We start from the raw sequence: 20,543 nt of genomic DNA on the forward strand, positions 1-20,543 counted from the left end.
ATATTTTTATATCATTCTTCATTTCATGCATTTTTTTCATCTCAGTTGTAATCCCCATGGGCTTCCCAATACCAGTTCACTCATGTGCCATCACCACAGTCCAGTGCATTCTTCCCACCCCAGTTCTGATCCCATTCTCCTTTCCACCAAAGTTTGTTCTTTTCCACATGGTAGACAGAAGTCAAATGGGCTTCCGTCAAATACTTAATTTTAAATTAACTAAATATTAAAATTAAAGATGTTATTTCTCGATCACCCCACCCACATTTGAAGTGTTCATGGCTACCATTGTGTGCTGAGAGAAAATGTTTTAAAAGTTTTCAGAAAATTTTGTTTGATAGTGTTGAGTATTTTTGGTAAGGAACAGTTATTTGATGGTTAGAAATCAAACTTTTTGCAATCCACTCGGTATACTTCACTTTAAACAAATTAGGTTATAATGAAAGAAACACTTCTAAAAAAAATAGTGAAAAATATTGTTGTTTGGTGATTCAGGGATAATTCAATTTGTAGTGCCTCGGGTTTATATTACAAATAGCAGTATTTCAGTTCAGCTAATAAATACTTTTTCAGCAACTGTCATGCACATCAAGATGGAGGATGCAAAACTCAAAAAGAAAGATCCTACTTAACCTTCAAGAAATTTACCTTTTGGAAGCAGAGATTTATGTATCATTAGTTAACTTTAAAAACTTAATGTGAAATTTTAAGATATCCAGGTGTAGTTTAAAAGAGCTGATTATTTGAATACTGTATTTCATTTTTTAAATAAATAGGAATACATCTACATTGTATCGCTCTTAATATTTTAATTCCTGAGGATTGTTTCTTTCTGATATTTCATACTTGTCTTTTATAGGGCAATGGGCTTTTCTGTGGATAGCCTGAAATTTGTAGCTTCATGGAAAGGTCGATTACAAGAAGCAAAGCTGCAGATTAAGGTATAAACTGATTTCCTATTTTTATGTAAAAATCATATCACTGCAAACTATGATAAAATGATTCTGAAATTCTCATCTTAAAATAGCCTATCTTTATATTGTAAAATCAACATAAATAGACGGTATTATCTATGTAAAAAGTCAAAGTAGTTAAGATTTAATGTGGAAGAACTGAAAACACAACCTCGTCTAATACTCTAATAAGTCTTTTGGGGATACAAGACACTTGACTGAAACTTATAAAAATTTTGATCTCTTACATTACCTGCTGTGAAATCCAATTTGAGAAAAATTAACTACACAATAGTGTATTATAATATGTATCTGCAAAATAATAGACCAAATGTTGTGCTGAGGGAGTTTACAAGTTGTGAGTACATTAATTCAAACCAAAAACCAAGGCACCTATCTGCCCTGTTAAAAATATATTTATTTTACAATAGGTAAAAGTCAAATATTACTAACAAAATTAAAGGGTAGTAATGGAAAATTTTCCCCCCAATAGCTTTAACTCTCTTCCCTATTATTAGTATTTGCGACCTTCTTCTTTCCCTTCCCCATACATTTTCTCCAATGTTAATTCAACACATTATATTTATTACGATTATCTCCATACATTCATGTCATATATAATTCAGTTTTTAAGTAAACTAAATGGAATACTGGTACTTATAAATCATCATCTTAGTTAATTAACCTCAGATAACTATTTTTTCAGATGCTCTATTTATATAGTTTTAGTTTCCAACTTAGCAATTGTTATCACTTTTATTTTATGGCATACTACTTTCTTATTTAATTGTTGTTTGTTGTCCAAAACAATCCCAAGAATCTTAAACTATTCTGATTATGTTTCTGTAGTGTTCATTTCAAAAACTGAGTACTTAATTTAAATATACCTCTATTTTTATTATCAAACAGAAATTGCTTTTTAAGAAAACAGGAGAACTCTTAAGAGTGCTTAGTAATTTCTGTGTGTAGATTTCTAACATGATTTGTCATATGTAGATATGACACAAAACCCATTTAATGAAAGTCTTTTTCTTAAGGCTTAAAGTGAGTACAGCAACTAGAGGTCTTATATCTTTTATCTTCATTGTATCAACAGCTGTAAATGTTTTTTTCACTAGTTTCAATCACTGTTTTTGTCCTTAGTTAACTGTACTGTCCAGTAGCTGCTAGTTTAATGCTGTCTTCTCATACTCCCAACTTTAATAAGAGACTGGGAATTGATTCCAGTTTCCTGTTTTGAAACTTCTTGACTTTGACAGTACATTGAAAAACAGTCACTATACTGGGATGACCACAACTGCCTGTGGTGATCTTTCTGCAACTGTCAGGAGCCTGTGAGAAACCTGTTTATTTTCTCTTTTTTGTGTGACGTACCTAGCATGCATGCTTTCCTTTCCTCAACCTCTACACACCACATGTCTGATGTTTGAAGTTTTGTAATAGTCATATTAAAGAAAGAAACACATAAGCTAATATTTGATTGACCTTAAACAAAAGAACATGGCTTCAACATGCACTAACATCTGAAATTATGTGTGATGTCTTTTCCTTTCCCGCATATATTCTCTACTCACAGTGCATCGCAACTCTGACAAGCTATGCTCCGGGTGCTCAGTCAGCCCTGGGCTGCTGGCTCCCATACTGGTCAATGGCTCCACACAGAGCAGGTGCTGCCCTGTGAAAAATTCGATATCCTCTCATCTTGAAGGTTTTTGTAATTTTTAACTGGGGTCCACCAATCAGTTCAAACAAATACAGGCAAGAGAAGAGTAAAATGAATCTGCATATTCCAAGGTTTTAAGATGTAGGGATATTCCTTTTTACCTTTTTAGGTTGAAAATATATATACTAGCAATTTCCCTTCTGTCCCTAGAAAAATCAACACAGATAGGTATAATACCATAAAGTTCACTGCAGTGTTATAGTGCATCCTGGAAATTACAACCTTTCTCAGCAGAATAGATAATTTATTTTAATTAATAACAGTTTTATACAACTTCAAAAATAAAACAGCTAAAATTGATGAACCTAGATCTTGGGTGAAAGAAAAAAGCAGGTTGCAAAATGGTATGTAACATATGTTACTGTTTACAGGAAGTTTAGAAACCTTTGCAAATTTAGTATTTATTATTTATGTATACATGTGCATTTAACAATCTTGTAAAACTAAATTCCAGATGACTGGTTCTGCGTGTGCAGAAGGGTAACAGGAAAGGTGAGGTACGTGCAGAGGACTTCGACTCTGTTAGGATTTCCTTGCTTAGAAATACGTGACAATTAACAACTGTACTTGAAAGTCTAATAAAAGTGAGTGACAGAGACATACGGTTTTTAAAAATGTAAAGTTTTCTGTTTGAAATGTTTCAGATTTAAAAAATAGGTTCAGACAAAGTAAAGCTAAAAGAAAACTCCATCTAATATGAAACTATTAACTCTAAGTTAAACTCAGAAATGGGTCAAGAAATTCAGCATTCCATATGAAAGAAATAGCTTTAGTCCTGTTTTCAGTGCCCCAAGTCTCCAATGTTACATTGCTAACCCCTTTCTGAGCGAGATTGTACAATTCTGAGTGGCCATTCCAGACTAACTCAGGTTCTGGGGAATTACTTGGGGTGTGTTCAAACAGTGGTGGCCCTCCTGACACTCCACCCTTATTAAGCTGTTTTAAAACTAAACAAAACGTTTCTCATATCTCAGCATTTGTCCATGGGTTATTAGATATTTAGCCAAAGTTTCAAGTGTAAGTAACATTATTGGAGTGCAGATTTGTTTTCTTTCTGGCTTAATGACTATTTTGTTTCTCTTCCATTAAATTGAAAGTTAGGCATCTGCAAGCAAAGTGAAGATACTGGGAGGAAAGTCTGTTGTGACAAGAGACGCACACTTAGATGTCTTTCACTTAATTATTTGCCTTCAACCCAGCTAGCACATTTGGACAGATGTCAGGAGGCAGCCTCACTAATGTGGCTCTTCTAATATATACAGATAAATGAGCTCTCATTCCAGTAATTACTTCTTTGCACCCAGAGGTAATGTGTTATGTACAATAAGGCCCTAATAGCAAAAACAGACTTCTAAGAAACTTGTAGTGGAAAGTTTGAAGTCTGCCCCACAAGTATCTATGTAAGTGTAAAAAACATTTTAATATGGTTAATTCCTATAAATGGGGTGAACAGAGTGGAAGTGGAAGCACTGATAAAGCTAGAAAGTGGTGTGCTATGTAACAGCTCACTTCACTCTATGATGTATGAATAAAGTGATAAGACACCAAAATCTAGAATAAATCTGGAGAGCAGTTTGAAATCATTACTGAAAAAGTATTTTGATTTGAATTATCCAAATAATTTCCTTTCAAGCCTTTATTTTGCCTCTTATAAATGGACACAGTCTACAAAATAATTCTGGGTATCTGGCAATTAGAAGACAGATTGGCAGCATTGTTCAGTGAGCACCTGGGTCTTGATGTATCTAAAACAGGTTAAATGAACAGTAACAGCAGTTCCCCCTGTATCCTCAACCTGTTGTTAGAGGGACATTTTTCTGTCCTGCTTCTGATGTTTCCTGTGTAAAGTGGTATTTATGATGCTGATTCTCTCTCCACACTCCTTCCTCCCAGGGAAGGCGGCTCCTCCCCTGGTTACATGCATCTGCCTTAGGCATTCCGGCCCCCTCACCCCCCCCCCCCAAACTCTTACTTATACTCTGCTCCCTTAGGCAACCCTGCCCTGGTGAAGCTGGCTTCTCAGCTGCTATAACTTGCAGATGAACTTGCCAAATTCCAGAATTTACAATCATGAAGCTTATTTTCCTGGAGACCTGTTACAGCTTCCAAACTATCTTTTTGAGTAACAAAAGTCCTTTTTGGGACTGTGGGCTGTAACTCCTTCCTTGAACTCAGAACACCACCTGGGCCACCTTTGCTGATGCCACTCTACTCCCTGAAAGCAGATTATGTAAACAGTATGTGTTGTTTTTAAGAAAATTTTATTATTTCATTTTTCACAGGTACTTTTTGAATCCCAGCAAGTTTTAAACATACCTTACTTTTTAGCATAATTTAAGCAATGAAGATGATCAATTTGTTTTCTGTCATTTGGTAAAAAATTTAGAATAGAACATTATTATGATACATATAATAAGTAGTTAAAATTATTTCTTTATTTTTTCAGTCAACAAATATATTTAAAAATAAACTATAAGCTGAACTCTGACATCAGTGGTGAGTCAAAGACAATCTGTTATAGGACACCAAATCTGTTTCAGGACAAAATCTGTTTCAGGACAGGGGGAGAAGGGAACCCCTGAAGCACCAAAACCTGCCTGCTCTAAGAGGGTTCTGCCATCTGCCGCATTAAGACAAAACATATAAAACTTTAATGAAAAGGGACTTTAATACAGTGAATATACAATACGGAACACAAAGAATATAACTTCTAAATCAAACACCTGAAGTTACCCATCCCCTCGTGGGCAAAAGTCAACCCAAAAGGGATTGGGCCAAAGCAAGGCCTGAAAGCCTGCCACAAGACTAAAGCACCTTCTGGCTGGGGCCCATGGAAAAGGGTCAGAAATGGCCAGACAAGTCTGGGAGGAAAAGAGCAAAATCAAAATCAATATAAACACTGCCATAGTCACCTCCCTACAGGTATCTCACCCACATCTGCCTTAACCAGTCCAGAATCAGGAAACAAACACAGCTTCTTCCTCACAGGCTTGCTGCTCCATGTGGCTTTCTCAGGTCTCCTTCTTGTTCTCCATCCTGCTTTCTTCTCTTCTCTCTTCTGATTCCTTCTCTTCTCTCCTTTTTCTCTGCTCCGCTCCACCCTCCTTCTGGGTGGGGCAGGGAACCTGGAATTTCCCCTTTTCCTAGGAACCACCCTGTTACAATTCCAAGAGCTTCTAATCTAATGGCAAGGACAGCCATTAAAAATGGTGACATTAAACAAATTATTATAATCAGCTACTCTAAGTGCAATGATGGCAGTGTTGAATACTGGCAATATGAGGGTCAGGAAAGTAATGTCCAAAGAAGTGCAGCTTACTGTGAGGTATGCAGAATAAACCAGGATAAACCAGGAAATAACGACAAGAAGGGAGCACTGAAAGCGGAAAGAGCCTGCAGAGGCCAAGAGTGAGAGTAGAAAAGCATTCAGGTCTCCAGGTGAAACCTTGTGTTCTGTGGAGAGAAGCAGGAACTGACAGAAAGATGGGGGCAGTCGCCAGCTCACAAAGCATCCTTTTTAGTCCTGATTGGAGACTGTTCTAGGAACAATGGGAAGGCACTTGGGGAGTTCTGGAAGTGTTACAGGGCAGGGAGAGAAGGGCAACGCTGAACCCCCAAACCTGTCTGCTCTAAATAGGTTCTGCCATCAGCCGCATCAAGACAAAACATGTCAGACTTTAATGAAAAGGAACTTGAATACAGTGAGTATACAATACGGAAGACAAAGAATATAACTTCTAAATCAAACAACTGAGGTTACCCATCCCCTTGTGGGCAAAAGTCAACCCAAAAGGGATTGGTCCAAAGCAAGGCCTGAAAACTCACCATAAGATTAAAGCACCTTCTGGCCAGGACCCATAGAAAAGGGTCAGAAATGGCAAGACAAGTCAGAGGAAAAGAGCAAAGTCAAAATCAATATAAACACTGCCATAGTCAACTTCCCCACGGGTCTCTTACCCACATCGCTTTCAGCCAGTCCAGGGCCAAGAAATAAACATGGTTTCTTCACAAGCTCCATGTGGCTTCCTCAGGTCTCCTTCTGACTATCCATCCTGCTTCCTTCTCCAGATTCCTTCTCTTCCCCTTTTTCTGGGGACCACCCTGTTACAGGAGGAAGAGGAGGCAGGAATATCTCCAGGCTATCTGGTCAAGCAACTGTAAGGTCAATATGCCATTTAGAGAACTAAGGCCCCAGTCAGTGACTTACCCCCTGCCAACTCCCATCCCTTGGTTAATAGGGGCAACTGTTGTGTCTATATCTCAGTATATGCATAATACACATTCAAGTTGTGGGGTATAAGTGGACTGCTTTTATACAGGCTTTTATATAATTAAGTTTAGCTCTTAAGGAGTTACCTTGCATGGAGAGTTTCTAGCACCAAAATTAGCATGTTCTCTAAATTTTAATTTGCATTTTTTCAAAGTCAAAAATACTTTGGCAGCTCTTGAAATGACCTATAGATATTATCATATAAGTGGTAGAGTAAAATAATATTCCACTTAGGTATTCAGTAATTCTATTTTTATCCCAGGAGTTTCACTAGCCAACAAGTTGCTTATTTTTTCCATAGAATAACCACCTTACCGTAAAATTAGAAATTCAAAACTATTAGACAATTTACAATCAGATACCTGCTTGTACCTAACCCATTCAAACCTTTTATGTAGCTGAAAATGATTTAACTCTTCCAACTTAGTGTTCTCTTGAGTCTAAAGTTTTTAATATGTAAAACACTTAAAGGTACTATGTGATAACTATATGTTGTCTATCTCTATTGTATTCAAATTATGAAACTATAGATAATAGCGATGGATGTGAAATATCTCATGACTGTTGATGAATATTGCAAAAGCTAAACAAATGAATACTTGTAAGAGAAATATGAATTTATTATTATAAAAATATATCTTGGCCCTCCCTGGTGGCACAGCGGGTTAAAGCACAGCACTGAGAATCTAAAGCCGCTTCCGCATGAGTTCGATTCCCGCCTGCCCCGGAGGTGACCACATGGCGTGGCAGACCTCTCTTGACCCGCCCGCTGCTCCCCTCAGCAGTGTACTTCGTCGATCTGCCTGTTCTGCTCCCCACTCTGTCTCTGGTGAATCCTCTCACCCTCCGCATCTCTGGCCTGTACCCCAGTTCTGTATGAATAAATAAATAAATCTTTAAAAAAAAATATATATCTTACTGTTTAGAATGTCTTGAACTTACACTAAATTTAGATAATGAGATTCTTTTTCCTTTTTTGTCTTTCAAACTGCAAGGCAAGAATTTTTTTCATTAAACTTCATCTGTGTGTTTCTACTATTTAATACAGAGTCACAGCAGAAAGTGTTGCCTTTCTTTGTAGGGTATAATACAGTAACTCCTGAGATTTTAGCCTTTGATGCACATCTTAATGATGTACATATTTGCCTGGCAGATCAGTGGCTTGTTACTGGAAGGATGTACTTTTGATGGAAATCGCCTTTGTGAAAATGAGCATGACTCTCCTAGTGTATCATCAGTTCTTCCTTGTTTTATGGGCTGGATTCCACAGGTAAGACATTTTTTAATAAGTGCAAGACTGTTTTTTCAATAAGGTATTCTTAGCCTTGTATTTTTTTGTATACCTTTTTTAAAATAATATAATAGCTTATTTTTACATCATGTTGTGCCTTTTTCCATCTCAGTTGTAACTCTTGTGGGCTTCCCATCACCAAATCACCCGTGTGCCATCACCATAATCCAGTGCACTTCCTCCCCACCCCCATTTTTGATCCATTCCCCACTCCACCCCAGTAAAATGTCTCTGGTTAATAGTTGTTCATTATTATTACTATTATTTTCTCCCCTGGTCCTTTATACTCCTGCTATGAGTGAAACCATCCAGTGTATACCATGTATACCATTTTTTTTTTTTTTACGATTTATTTATTTATTTTGTCACAAGGTCTTGGGTATAGACCAGAGGTGTAGGGGGTGGAGTTAGGATTCACCAGAGACAGAGTGGCGAGCAACAGAACAGGCAGCTCTACGGAAATACACTGTGGAGGGGAGCAGGAGCAACACAGGCCAGGTTGCTGCACCATGTGGGTCAGCTTCCTGGCCAGGAGTCAAACTTAGGTCACAGCACTGATAGCTCTGAGGCTTACCGCCTTGGCCATCAGGGAGGCCCTTTTGTCTATTTTCTGACCTCACTTGCATTTGAAAAAAAATTACAGTCTATCCTTCATAATTTTTACCATGTATATAACATTTTAAAACCTTTAGTTTGTAGTAGAAAAACTAATTAGTTTTAATTTCTAAACAATCTATAGCCTAGTAAGAAGAGTCTTCAGTTGATAATAAGGAATGTATTATTTGCCTATTATTCTCAGCAGTGTTCTCCTGTTCTCTGTCTCACTAGTCTCTGTCTCTAGTCTCTTTTAGCTGTCATGGAGGGTCACTATGCTTATCCTCAGACAAGGAATGTGTGCTCCTGTAGGTTAGGTGTATTCCCTGAGTGAAGTATGCAGGGAGGGAGACAAGCAAGATGTTCCTGCACATCTGGCTTTCTATCCTGCTTTGTGTCACTGTGCTGTTAAGAGGCAGATTATGAAAAAAGTCTCGACAGATGTAATTGTTTAATCTGTTCCCTTTTAACATTTTCAGTTATTGAGGGCCCTCCCTGGAGGCGCATTGGGTTGAAGTGTAGTACTGCAAGTGAGCTGCAGCCCTTTAAGTGTGAGTTTGATTCCCAGCCCCTGGGGTGATCCACATGTCAGCAGACCTCTCCTGGCTCGCCCACTGCTCCCCTCAGCAGTGTACTTAGTCAGTTGGCCTGTTTTCCTCCCTGCTCTGTCTCTGGTGAATCCTCTCACCTCCCTGTACCTCTGGCCTGTGCTCCAGTTCTGTATGCATAAATAAGTAAGTCTTTTTAAAAAAATAGGATGTAGTTGTAGATGAAACATGAACTTTTCTATTAAAGAGAAGTTTTAAAATGCTAGTATGATTATGTGTTAATAAAAAGGTGTCACCTCAACAACAAAAAAAAGTCAGAAATGGAGGGAAAAGTGTTGATTCTATACCTAATGCTGAATTAGACTTTCATATACTGCTTACTACAAAAAAAGTTTATCATTGGAAAATAGTATGTACAGTTTTCCAGTTATTGTAATTCCCCTTATAAAATAAAAATCATCAGTATCAGAATATTAACTGTTAACACATCTAATAAAGCTGAAGCAATATTTAGCAATCATTGCTTAGTGGGCTAACAAAACATTCTCTGACCTAAAAGAACATACATTTCTTCCCCTCCTCCCACAATATCAACTTTGTTTTCTGTAATATTAGAACAATAATCAGATGGAGTAGGGAGAAGTAGTTCAGACAGTGTTTATTTCAATCTGACTAATTTCTGTAAGAAATTCACAAACTTAATAAATTATATATTACAAACACTTTGACCTTAGGTGTATGAACCAAGTTGAAAGTTTTATATAAAAGTCAGTCAAGATTGCAACTTGCTTGTGTTGCAACCCATGAATACAAAATTCTATTTGTTGTTTGAGAAAGATCCTAATTTAACCACATTGTGTGACATTTCTGATTCTCTGGCAAACAAAATTTAAAAACATGATGAGAGAAAATGTAGGACAGGTATAAGCTAGATAACATAACAAGAAACCCCAACCAATAAAAATAGAGTATAAGGAGTAACTGAGTAGGTATAAATGTAAAAGAAAATGTCCTGGAAGAATACCCACAGAACTGACCACAAACTGAATGCAGATGAGGAATGTACTATTGTTCTGGACAAAGCAAGTCTCTGACTAGGTTGTATGAAAAACAATATGATATGACAAGACTAAGAGTTTTTTTAAAGCATAAAAGAACTGGGGTGTTGGCAAGGGGTGCAGAAGATGAGAGGATTCACCAGAGACAGAGTAGGGAGCAGAATAGGTGGATCTACTGAAATACACTGCTGAAGAGAGCAGTGAGAGATACAGAAGAGGTCTACTGAGCCATGTGGGTCAGCTCCCTGGCTTCTAGGTAGATCAAACTGCCGCAGAGGCTACCAATGACTTGATAGCACTGAGACTTTAACCCCTGCGCCATCAGGGAGGCACAACAAGACTCAGATATTCCCTCCACAAATTTCACTTGTGTATTGTTTGTACTCATTTTCACTTGCCACATAAAAAAAAAAAAGTGAGAATTGAAATAGAAAGCTGGGAAATAATTTGACAAATACCCCATGTAAAAAGAGGCGAGCCAATTTGGAGTACTCAGCCAACAGAAGTGATGGCTGAAACATAATATGAATTTTGTTTTTTATTTATTTTATAGAGCTGATTTCCCCCTAACCTTTTGCATTTTTCCTTGACATGGAATGGCAGGACTTATAGTGCCACCAATCCTCCCTTTCCCTTCCTTTACAGTGGTCTTCTTTTGTCCACATTCTCTTACTGCTGACAGAATGAGTCATAATGCTATTTCAGAACTTAAAATTTTGATGTGAAGTGTTCTAATTCTAAGTTCCATTTCCACCTCCCAAACTTATGAACTGGATGATAAGGGCAAGTTACTGACCCAATTTTCTTACTTGAAAGTGGAGATAGGGATGTTTCTGTAAGACCAAGTTAAGGTTTAAATAAGCGTGTGCCTCAAGTACCAACGAAGCATCTCATGCATGGTAAGTCTAATTCACACTGTTGCCAACATTTTTAATTATCTTATTTACAAAGTGCTTTATAGTTTATTAAGTGCTTTCAATCATCATTAAATACTTATTAATTTCTACATACCCTGTGTTATGGTGAATACTGGGATTACAAAAATAAATTTTTTCATGAAAGAGTCTTCTATTAGTGGAGGAACAAACCTCTAAAGAAAATCTTACACTTTGAGTTGTCAGTGTAATGGTTGAGGTTAACAGAAAGTATTCTGGTAAATGGGGGGGGGGGGGGGGGGCTCAACGGTGTCATGTGAGCAGCTCAGGCATGACCTTACAGAAGGCAGAGCCAATGCTCTGCGAACTGAGACTTGCAGTAGGGTAAGATGAGTTCCAGGACAAACTCAAGGAATGTCAAGGTGAGGTATTCCAGATTAACTGCCTGCAGCTATGACAGCATTTCTGTCATTCTGGGGACTGCAGGTAAAGTGCATCTGGGGTGCATGGGTCATAAGGAAGCATGGTGGGCATGGGGGTCTGACAAGGCCAAGATAAACCATGGCACCAAGCTTAGCCATCTCAGGGTCATCCAATTGTCCTTAGGAAGCCTGTGTGAATTTAGAAGACAGGTGTCGTTAAGAACAGGGTTGTGACTGTGGAAAACCAGTATTGTGGTGAGGAGTGGTAATGTTAGCACAGAGTAAAATAAATTACACTTAATTTCAAAGCATGCCTAGGAGTATGGTAAGGAAGTTTTCGTCTTTTTTGAGCTAAATTAGTCTTTTATTATGGGTCCCACAGTGTAACACTGTTGTTTGTGCAAGAATAGAATTTATTTGCACCAATGATATGCAAAGCACTGTGTAAATATTTCAAGGTAAGAAAAGTGAAGTTTAAAATGCTCCCGAACTTTACTGAGATAATAAAGTTAATAGGTAGTAACTAAGTCAAATTCAGGTGTCTCTCTTCACGCCTACATCTAATCTTGACCATCCTAATAGTATAGGGAGAGTTCAGGAAGCTTTGGCCACATCTGTTCTGGTACATCCTGTAGCTATGGGAGCTACGAATGGTTTTTACATTTATGTAAATATTGACTGTGGCTGCTTTCAAGCTACAACAGAAGAGCTGATGAGTAGATTAGAGAACCACATGGTCCACAAATCCTAAACCATGTACTGCAGGCCCCTTCTGCTAATACTGTAGGGAGGAAATGCTCCAGTTTCTGCTTGAGTTAAGCATTATTTTGTTCAGGAAGGCTTTTTGAGAGCAGTTGTATCTGTTTTACAGAATTTTGGGAGGGGTAGGAGAGGAATGAAGAAACATCAATGTTTTATTGCATTTTTACCAGTAAGGAAGAAACCAGCATAAAATCGAAGATGCTTCAACTTCATTTTCTAAAAGAGCAAGAAGAATTAGTTTTAGCACCTTACAGCTACTTTCTTGTAAAAAATCCAGAATTCTTTCATAAGCTTGAATCAAATAATGCAGTTTGAGACTGAGGTGACTAATTCCTTCTAGGCAAGAAGGTTTTTTTCACTAATTGTTTCCACAGTATTATCTGTTATCTATAGCTCTGAATAGCTTCATTTCTGCAGAAACACACCCAAAAGCCCTGTCATGTGTACAGCACTGCTGTGATGTGGACTGCATCTCCATTTGTAAAGAATATTTTAGGTTGCAGAACAGAGCTTCTTTGACATCCTGTTAACATGGATAGTAGGTAAAGTATGTGCGCAACTAATTCTAAGACTTACTGGTGGAAGGGGTGACTACCATAGCTCCTATGAAAAATGCTGTGTACTTTGCCAGTGAGCAAAGTTGGGATTAGGAATATTCAAGAATTGAAAGTAGAATGCTCATAAAAATATATTGTTTGCCATCATCTATGTACGTTAAGATAAAAAACATAGACTTAAGCTATCCACTTATAAATAACATTTCATTCAAGATGCAGGTTCCAAAGGTTGTTTCAGTCCCATTTAAATAATGGTAATTAATACAGGGGCGGGGGGCTCCCTGGTGGCACAAGGTGTTAAAGAGCAGCACAAGGTGTTAAAGAGCAGCACTATGAAGCTATCTGCAACCACTGCAGCAGGAGTTTGATTCCCAGCCAGGGAGGTGACCCACATGGCATGGCAGACTTACCCTATGTCACTTGCTACTTCCCTCAGCAATATAATTCAGTCAGTCTGCCTGTTCTGTTCCTCACTCAGTTTCTGGTGAATCCTCTTACCCTCCCCCTGGCACCTCTGGCCTGTATCCCAGTTCTAGTATGCACAAATAAATAAATCTTAAATAAATAAAAATAAATTAATATAGGTGCAAATTAGGATTTTTTTTTTAAGATTTATTTATTTGGCCCTCCCTGGCGGTGCAGTGGGTTAAAGAACAGCACTATGAAGCTAACCACAACTGTTGCAGCACAAGTTCAATTCCCTGCCAAGGAACAGGGGTGCAGGTCGAGGGTGTGAGGGGTGAGAGAATTCACCAGATACAGAGCAGAACAGGCAGATCAATGAAGTACACTGCTGAAGGGAGCAGCGGGTGGGGTAGGAGAGGTCTGTCTGAGCATATGTATCACCTCCAAGGCTGGGGATCAAACGCGTACTGAAGTGGCTGGGGCTTGCTTGCAGTGCTGCACTTTAACACATTATGCCACCAGGGAGGACCCCAAATTGGAATTTTCTTAGTGGATTTTTACCCCCTCCCTCCCAAAAGAAAATTGCTTTCTACAAAGCTTTTTCCAGAAACTCTTCTATGAAAAATTGTTCAATTAACAAATTTATTTATTCTTATTTATTTTGCATGAAGAACTGGGATGTAGGCCAGAGGTGTGTAGGATGTGTGTGTGAGAGTGTGTGTGTGAGATTTCAGCAGAGACAGAGTGGGGAACAGAACAGGCAGATCTACTGAAATATACTGGGAACAGTGGGTGAAATAGGAGAGGTCTACTGCACCATGTGGGTCAGCTCCCTAGATGGGGATCAAACTCAAGCTGTAGTTGTGGTAAGGCTAGGACTTAACCCCAAGGTCACCTGAGAAGGCACAGTATTTATTCTCTGCCCTAGGAAATTCATTTTGTATTTGAGAGTACTTTTTAAAAATCTATTACTATTAGGTAATCTTTGGAACTGACCTACCTTTTATGCTCTTACACTTCTCATGTCAGCAACTGCATCTAGTGTTTCACATCACACAGTTTGGGTAAACCAGTCTGAAATTATGGCTGTTCTCACAGCCCCGGATATGCCTTTTAGTAAGGAGCAACAGTCTAAACTGCACAGACCTGTTCCTTCCAACTGCACCCCCATTAACAACTCACCTTCAGAAACAATTTCATTACCAGGAAAAACATGACTATACGATGATTCTATTGGTCAGTCACAAAAAAGCTGCCTCGTATGCATACTGATTGAAAAATATTGAATTACTATCTTTCCTATGTAACATTTTTTTCCCTTAAGGATTTATCAAAATAATGTAGCATTGTTATTGAAAATGCAAGGACAGTATTTCTCTACTCAAATAATTTTAAAGAGTAGCTAGACTCTGACAGAACAATTTTTCAAAATATTCATTGTCCACAAGTTATTTTGTTTCCTGTTTTGAGATTTTTTTCCAGAGTTTTATTACTAAATTACGTTATTTTCATGTACATTCATGCTCTGATTTCCTACCATCTTTTCTAGAGAAAAACTGTTCATTGACTTGATTAAACATTCGTAGGATATAAGAACATGTTAACCATTCTAGTTTAATCACAGCATATTCTTAATTGTATTTTACGTACAGCACACTAATATGTTTATATGACAGATACTAGTTATTTCAGGTCTTCCTAATATAGCTCCTTTCTGCACTAATTGCACACTCAGTATATTTGTTGTTATTAAAATTTTAGTTTTGTTCAAAAGTATTAGCTCAGAAGGGTCTTATACTTTGTAAGAGAAACATTAAAGTGGCAACTGTGTCATGAGAATTTAATTAAGCTAATCATGGCATTTAAGATATCTGAAAAGTGAGAAACAAAATTTCAAGCAGCAGTTGGGGCACTTTTTAAACTCTGTATGGGTTTTATAGGTTTATACCCTTACTTTTATAATAAAAATCTACAACCAAAAACTGGCTTGGAAGGGCTGGGGAGTACATACAACTAGCAAACTGACAGTGACTATGCAAAGAATCAACTCTGCATTACTGTGAAGATCCAAATTTAAAGGGAAATTGCTTGGCATTAAAATTAAGGGATACCGAGGAAATCTCCTGAATACAAAGCGACATAGCATGGTAGACCATTCTGATGTGATTCTACTTTCATTTTGACCATGGGAGTCATGGAGTGAAGCAAACATCAGGTGCCGGAGGAAGATAGTTTAAAACCTTCCTGGGATTACAAATAGGCATTTGCAGATTCAGATAATTTCAATTCAACAAATGTGTAAAGTCTGTCTACTTTCTGCTAACAGATTTAGAGGCATCATCAAAGGACAACCTAGGTTATTAGCTTTAGGAATGATTAAGGAGTTCTGAAATGTATAAAAATAGCTGACTGCTAAAGTGCTGCCATTTAAGCAGAATTGGAGGAAAGGGAAGAGATTAAGCTGTGACTGACAATGGTTGAAAGCCTCTTATATTCCAAATCTTGTACTTTTTCTGAGGCCCAACTGAAAATTCATTCTCTCTACTAATCGTTAGTTTAGCACCCACAGTACTATTTTGATATATAAAGTACTCTTCTGGATATTATGTACTATATATTTGATGTGTGTATTGTTTCCTAAATTACAATTTAAGATTCACAGATTGTTAGGGTATATAATGAAATGGTTAGGCTTTATAATTCTAGGCATAACACTAGGACACAAAATGCTGCTGAGTAAATACCCACAGAATTGTGAGTACAGAGGAAAATTAGAAAGATTTAAAAAAAAAATGCGATTTGTCCTGGATCTATTTGGGCAATGATTTTCCACAAACAATAAATTTTGTTACAAGCTAGATTAAGATTTAGGGAGGTTAGGAATGAATGAGTATTTAAAGGACTTGCCTTTTTTATATCAAGAATTAGAAGAAGAGAGGATTAAAAAAGATAAACTTGATAAGATGCCAACTTGGACTTAGAAATACAATGTTTGATGTTTTGTGTTAAGGGAAAAAATATTTTTCTCCATTCTAGCACCATCTACAACATGTACTGGGTGCTAAAGTACTGGTGGTTTTATTTTTTTTTTCTAGTTTATTTGAATATTAGTAGAGAGTAAGGAGGAGATTTGTGTATATAATCCAAAGTATTTGAGATACATGGATAAATAATACTCTATATTTGATCTCTTTAATAGATCTTTCAGTATCCTATTAGGTGACAGTATCCTGTTACCTTCCTTGCATTCTAGGGAAACTGATGCTCAGAGAGTAAGCTACCTAGGGCCAGGGGCTTCTGATAAGTGCTCCAGAGGCAACGAATGACTACTCTCCAGATGGTATATACTAGGTGCTATTGTGTCCTATTTTTAAAAGTTACAGAATTACAATCTAATCCATTAGTTATATGAAATTATTCAGGTTTAGTAAAAATAATTCTAATTTGAATTGGAACATAATGTTTCTCTTTAAAAGATATGTGTGTGTATTTCTAAGCTGTGATCACTAAAAAGTCCTAGAAAGAGAAGATGGATCATAGCCAGCTCCCAGATGATGATTTCTTATGCCATTTCTCATTAAGGGAGCCAGAGAATTTTCATAATAAATAGTAATTTGCAGTGAGAGAATGCATAAGATGAGCTTATAACATTTTGATATGGAGGTGGCGAGAAAATCACCAAGGTGACAGGGGTCTGTCAGGGAGACTCAGGCTGGGCTCGCCCCTGGTGGTTTCAACATCAAATCCACAAGTTCATAGTGATATTTTAAAAAGGGGCACTGGAAGTAGCAATCACTTTTAGAGTAATAGAGAATACAATTACTTTTAAAACAATGTAATGGTAAATGTGATAGCATTTACTCAGCCTTTCCTACATGAATAATTTTATGGGTATAAAATACTAAGTTGTTCTGTATAGCTATTCCTACCTGGAAACAAAGTAATGAGAGAAATAGAGAGAAATGAGAGAAACTTTGTGATCTTGACTGCAGTCATGGCCATCAGTGCTCCTAACCTCCAGAGAGAGGCAGGCAGACAGCACAGACAGGGCCATGCTTCTGCCACAAGCCTGATGGGCATCTGCACTCACTTCCGATCAGTCTAGAAGAACACAGGCAATGGGTGACCGTACCTCGGGAATGGAAAGCAGCAACAAAGTCAAATGGCCCAGCACTTTGATTTCTTCAGCAAACACATTGCAAGAAATAAAAGGAAAAACCATGAACTGAGGATGTTTTGGCAATATATCAACAAATGGCACCGTGTGGACTTTTGAGTTACAGTTCCAAGAAAAAAAATCTTTTACAAATTATGAGATAACTTTAGCTTTTGTTTATGTATATTTATAAGTGAAATTTCATAATGGATGGGATTTAGTTTAAAATCCTGCAGTATTTGTGCCTGGGGAAAGTTATTAAAATGCGAAGTTGAATGGCCATGGGCCAGTGGCGGCTGCAGCCAGTGGTGGTGGGTGACAGCTGCTAGTCTTGATTTAAAGCTTCTCCTCAGAATGGGGTTTTGGGCAGGGTGTGCTGTGGTGACATCCGAGGTACAATCCTAGTCCCTTAACAGTTTTGTAAACCAGTGTTACCTTAACTGAAAAATAAAAAATCACAAACATTAAGTAAAACTTACCTGGATTTTGCATTTGTACTTTTGGCTCACTAATGCTCTGCTTTAAAACCATGTGCTTCTGTATGTTACAACAAACATAATTCCTTTCCAACAGGGTGCATACGGCCCCTATTCCGCCGACGAGTGCATATCGCTGCCTGTTTATACAAGCTCTGAAAGAGACCGGGTGGTCACCAACATTGAAGTTCCCTGTGGCGGCAACCAAGACCAGTGGATCCAGTGTGGAGCGGCCTTATTTCTGAAAAATCAGTAGACTCTGTTAATAAATTGAGAGGAGACTCTCAAACAAAGCTGCCCTAGCAGGACGACACACGATGACTTAAACATTAACTGTGGCGAGTGAATACTGGAACCCGAGCTCAGCTGCCTCCGTGAAGTTGCACTGTTCACCTGACTGGGTTTGTATGTAACAGAAATGGCAGCACTGACATCTTTGCGACTTCAGGGATTTAATGTGCAAATGGAGTAGCCCTTTTAAAATCTTAAATATTTCTGTAAGGCTCTCAGTGGATTGAAGTTGTAATGTTTTTTAGAAGAGCTTTAAAGTATATTTAAGGAATCAGTAAAAAATATTTTGGCTATCACTTTGCATAATTAATAAATCACTATTAGTTATTTTGATCTTTCATGGTTTTAAATATGTTCACTTTATAAACACTGACGTGCGCCTCTTTTCTTTCTATTTCTTAAGATTTATTTATTTATGCATAGAACTGGGGTACAGGCCAGAGGTTTGGAGGGTAAGAGGATTCACCAGAGGCTGAGTGGGGAGCAGAATAGGCAGATTACTTGAAATACACTGCTGACGGGAGCAGAGGGTGGGCCAGGAGAGGTCTGCTGTGCCATATGGGTCACCTCCCTGGCCAGGGATTGAATCTGCAGTGGCTTCAGATAACTTCAAAGTGCTGTGACTTAACCCCTTGCACCACCAGGGAGGCTTTGTTTCTCTTTTCAAACAGGAAAGAGTATATATTTTAGTTAAACAGTCTTAGACAGAGTATGTTTTTTCTAAGATTTTTGTTTTGAAAATCACTGTATTACTAATCAAGGAATAGATGGGAACTTCACCTCATGGAAATGTGAAAACCGTTCTTAATGGGGAATCAGCAGCAGTCCTGTACAGTAGGGAACAGGCCTAGCCTTACCTTCCTCCCTCTGGAGCAGAGGTTCTGACGGCACATGACAGAGGGAGGTGAGAGAAGTACAAAGGCAAAGGCGGCAGAGAAGACCTGCCAGGAAGAAGACACTAGTTCTCATCTTTTCCTGTCAGCCCTTGTCCATATTTTATTTTTTGTGATCTTGTCACAATATTCAAAAATAAAGTAGTATAGAGTAGAAATTGGAAGCTTGAGTTAAGATTTCTAACGAAAAATTCTTTGGAGACTTTATGTCTTATTCTGAGACATTACATTGTAACTCTCAACAAGAGATGAAGACTGGTTCAAGAAAACAACAAAATTCCCTCCTGTCACTTGCGACAGCTTCTTCCATTTTTCTTCTATTCATGTGTTTCCATTTTGTTAAAATAATGCATGGCTGATTTATCATTTCCCACTCATTTCAGGGGGCAAGAGTGAGCACAAAGGAATGTGCCTTCAGCTCAGGACATGCACAGCACTGCGGGCCTGGGGTGCCCCGGGCGTGGGGAGCCATGCCGAGCTGGAAAGGAAGAAGTCAGTGCTGTGCAGGCGACTGGCTCTGCCTGGCTGGCTGGCAGATCGTACTTGAGACCATGACTGTTTCACAAGTGAGGGACACTAGAGGCAGGTTAAGATATTTGTTTGGCTAATAAATTGGTAAGTGCGAGAGAAAAGCTCACTTTTTGTTCTGTCCTTGAAGGATAAGCTGAAAGTCAGCAAGGCAGAATTCTTTCTGTCTGTCAGTTTAGAAGGAGTCTGCTTGAAAGGAATGAGCAGAGATGTTTCAGCACCACATGTCGGTCGATTCTTCATCTTGACAAGTATTTGCTGCAGCGGAGTTTCTGTCAAGAAGATCAAATGAATTGACAGTGCCAGTCAAAACACTTTCTACATTTCAATGAAAACATGTAGTCATCTCTAAAATTTAGGAAGCGAATGAGGGAAAAAATATTTTGCATTTTGAACTTTGCTCTCAGAGCTATCTACTGAGACTAAAATACTTCATATATACATATCTAAATACTATATATATATAAAATGCTATATACATGTGTGTATATATATATATATACATATATATACATATATATAGTGTACAGTAATAGAATGAACATCTCAAGAAGCTTAAAACTACCAACAGTACTTCAGCTTCTTAAGACATTTTCAGTAACTCATTTCCTGTCTTGAACCCAAGATGATTGTCCTAGGTTTGAGTTTAATAATTATCTTGAGTTTCTTCATAGCTTTATGAGTATTAATAAACACAAGAGCCATATAATATTTTTGCTTAACGAATATTTCTCATTGTGG

The 20,543-nt window shown here is 37.9% G+C and overlaps 1 protein-coding gene across 3 annotated transcripts in view; it reads left to right on the forward strand.

The window, feature by feature from the left end:
- Positions 1-18,677, forward strand: part of DYNC2H1 (dynein, cytoplasmic 2, heavy chain 1) — a 250,498-nt gene extending 231,821 nt beyond the window's left edge. For all 3 annotated transcript variants that reach the window (XM_004689056.2, XM_004689057.2, XM_012729844.1), the window contains 3 exons: positions 860-941; positions 8,100-8,216; positions 18,188-18,677. In XM_004689056.2, coding sequence (XP_004689113.1) covers positions 860-941; positions 8,100-8,216; positions 18,188-18,346 — 358 coding nt within the window. In that variant the 3' untranslated portion in view covers positions 18,347-18,677. The remainder of the gene's footprint in view (positions 1-859; positions 942-8,099; positions 8,217-18,187) is intronic.
- The last annotated feature ends 1,866 nt before the right edge of the window (positions 18,678-20,543 follow it).

This window comes from Condylura cristata, unplaced genomic scaffold (genome assembly GCF_000260355.1).
Source record: "Condylura cristata isolate star-nosed mole 26May11 unplaced genomic scaffold, ConCri1.0 scaffold00025, whole genome shotgun sequence".
Taxonomy (NCBI): Eukaryota; Metazoa; Chordata; class Mammalia; order Eulipotyphla; family Talpidae; genus Condylura; species Condylura cristata.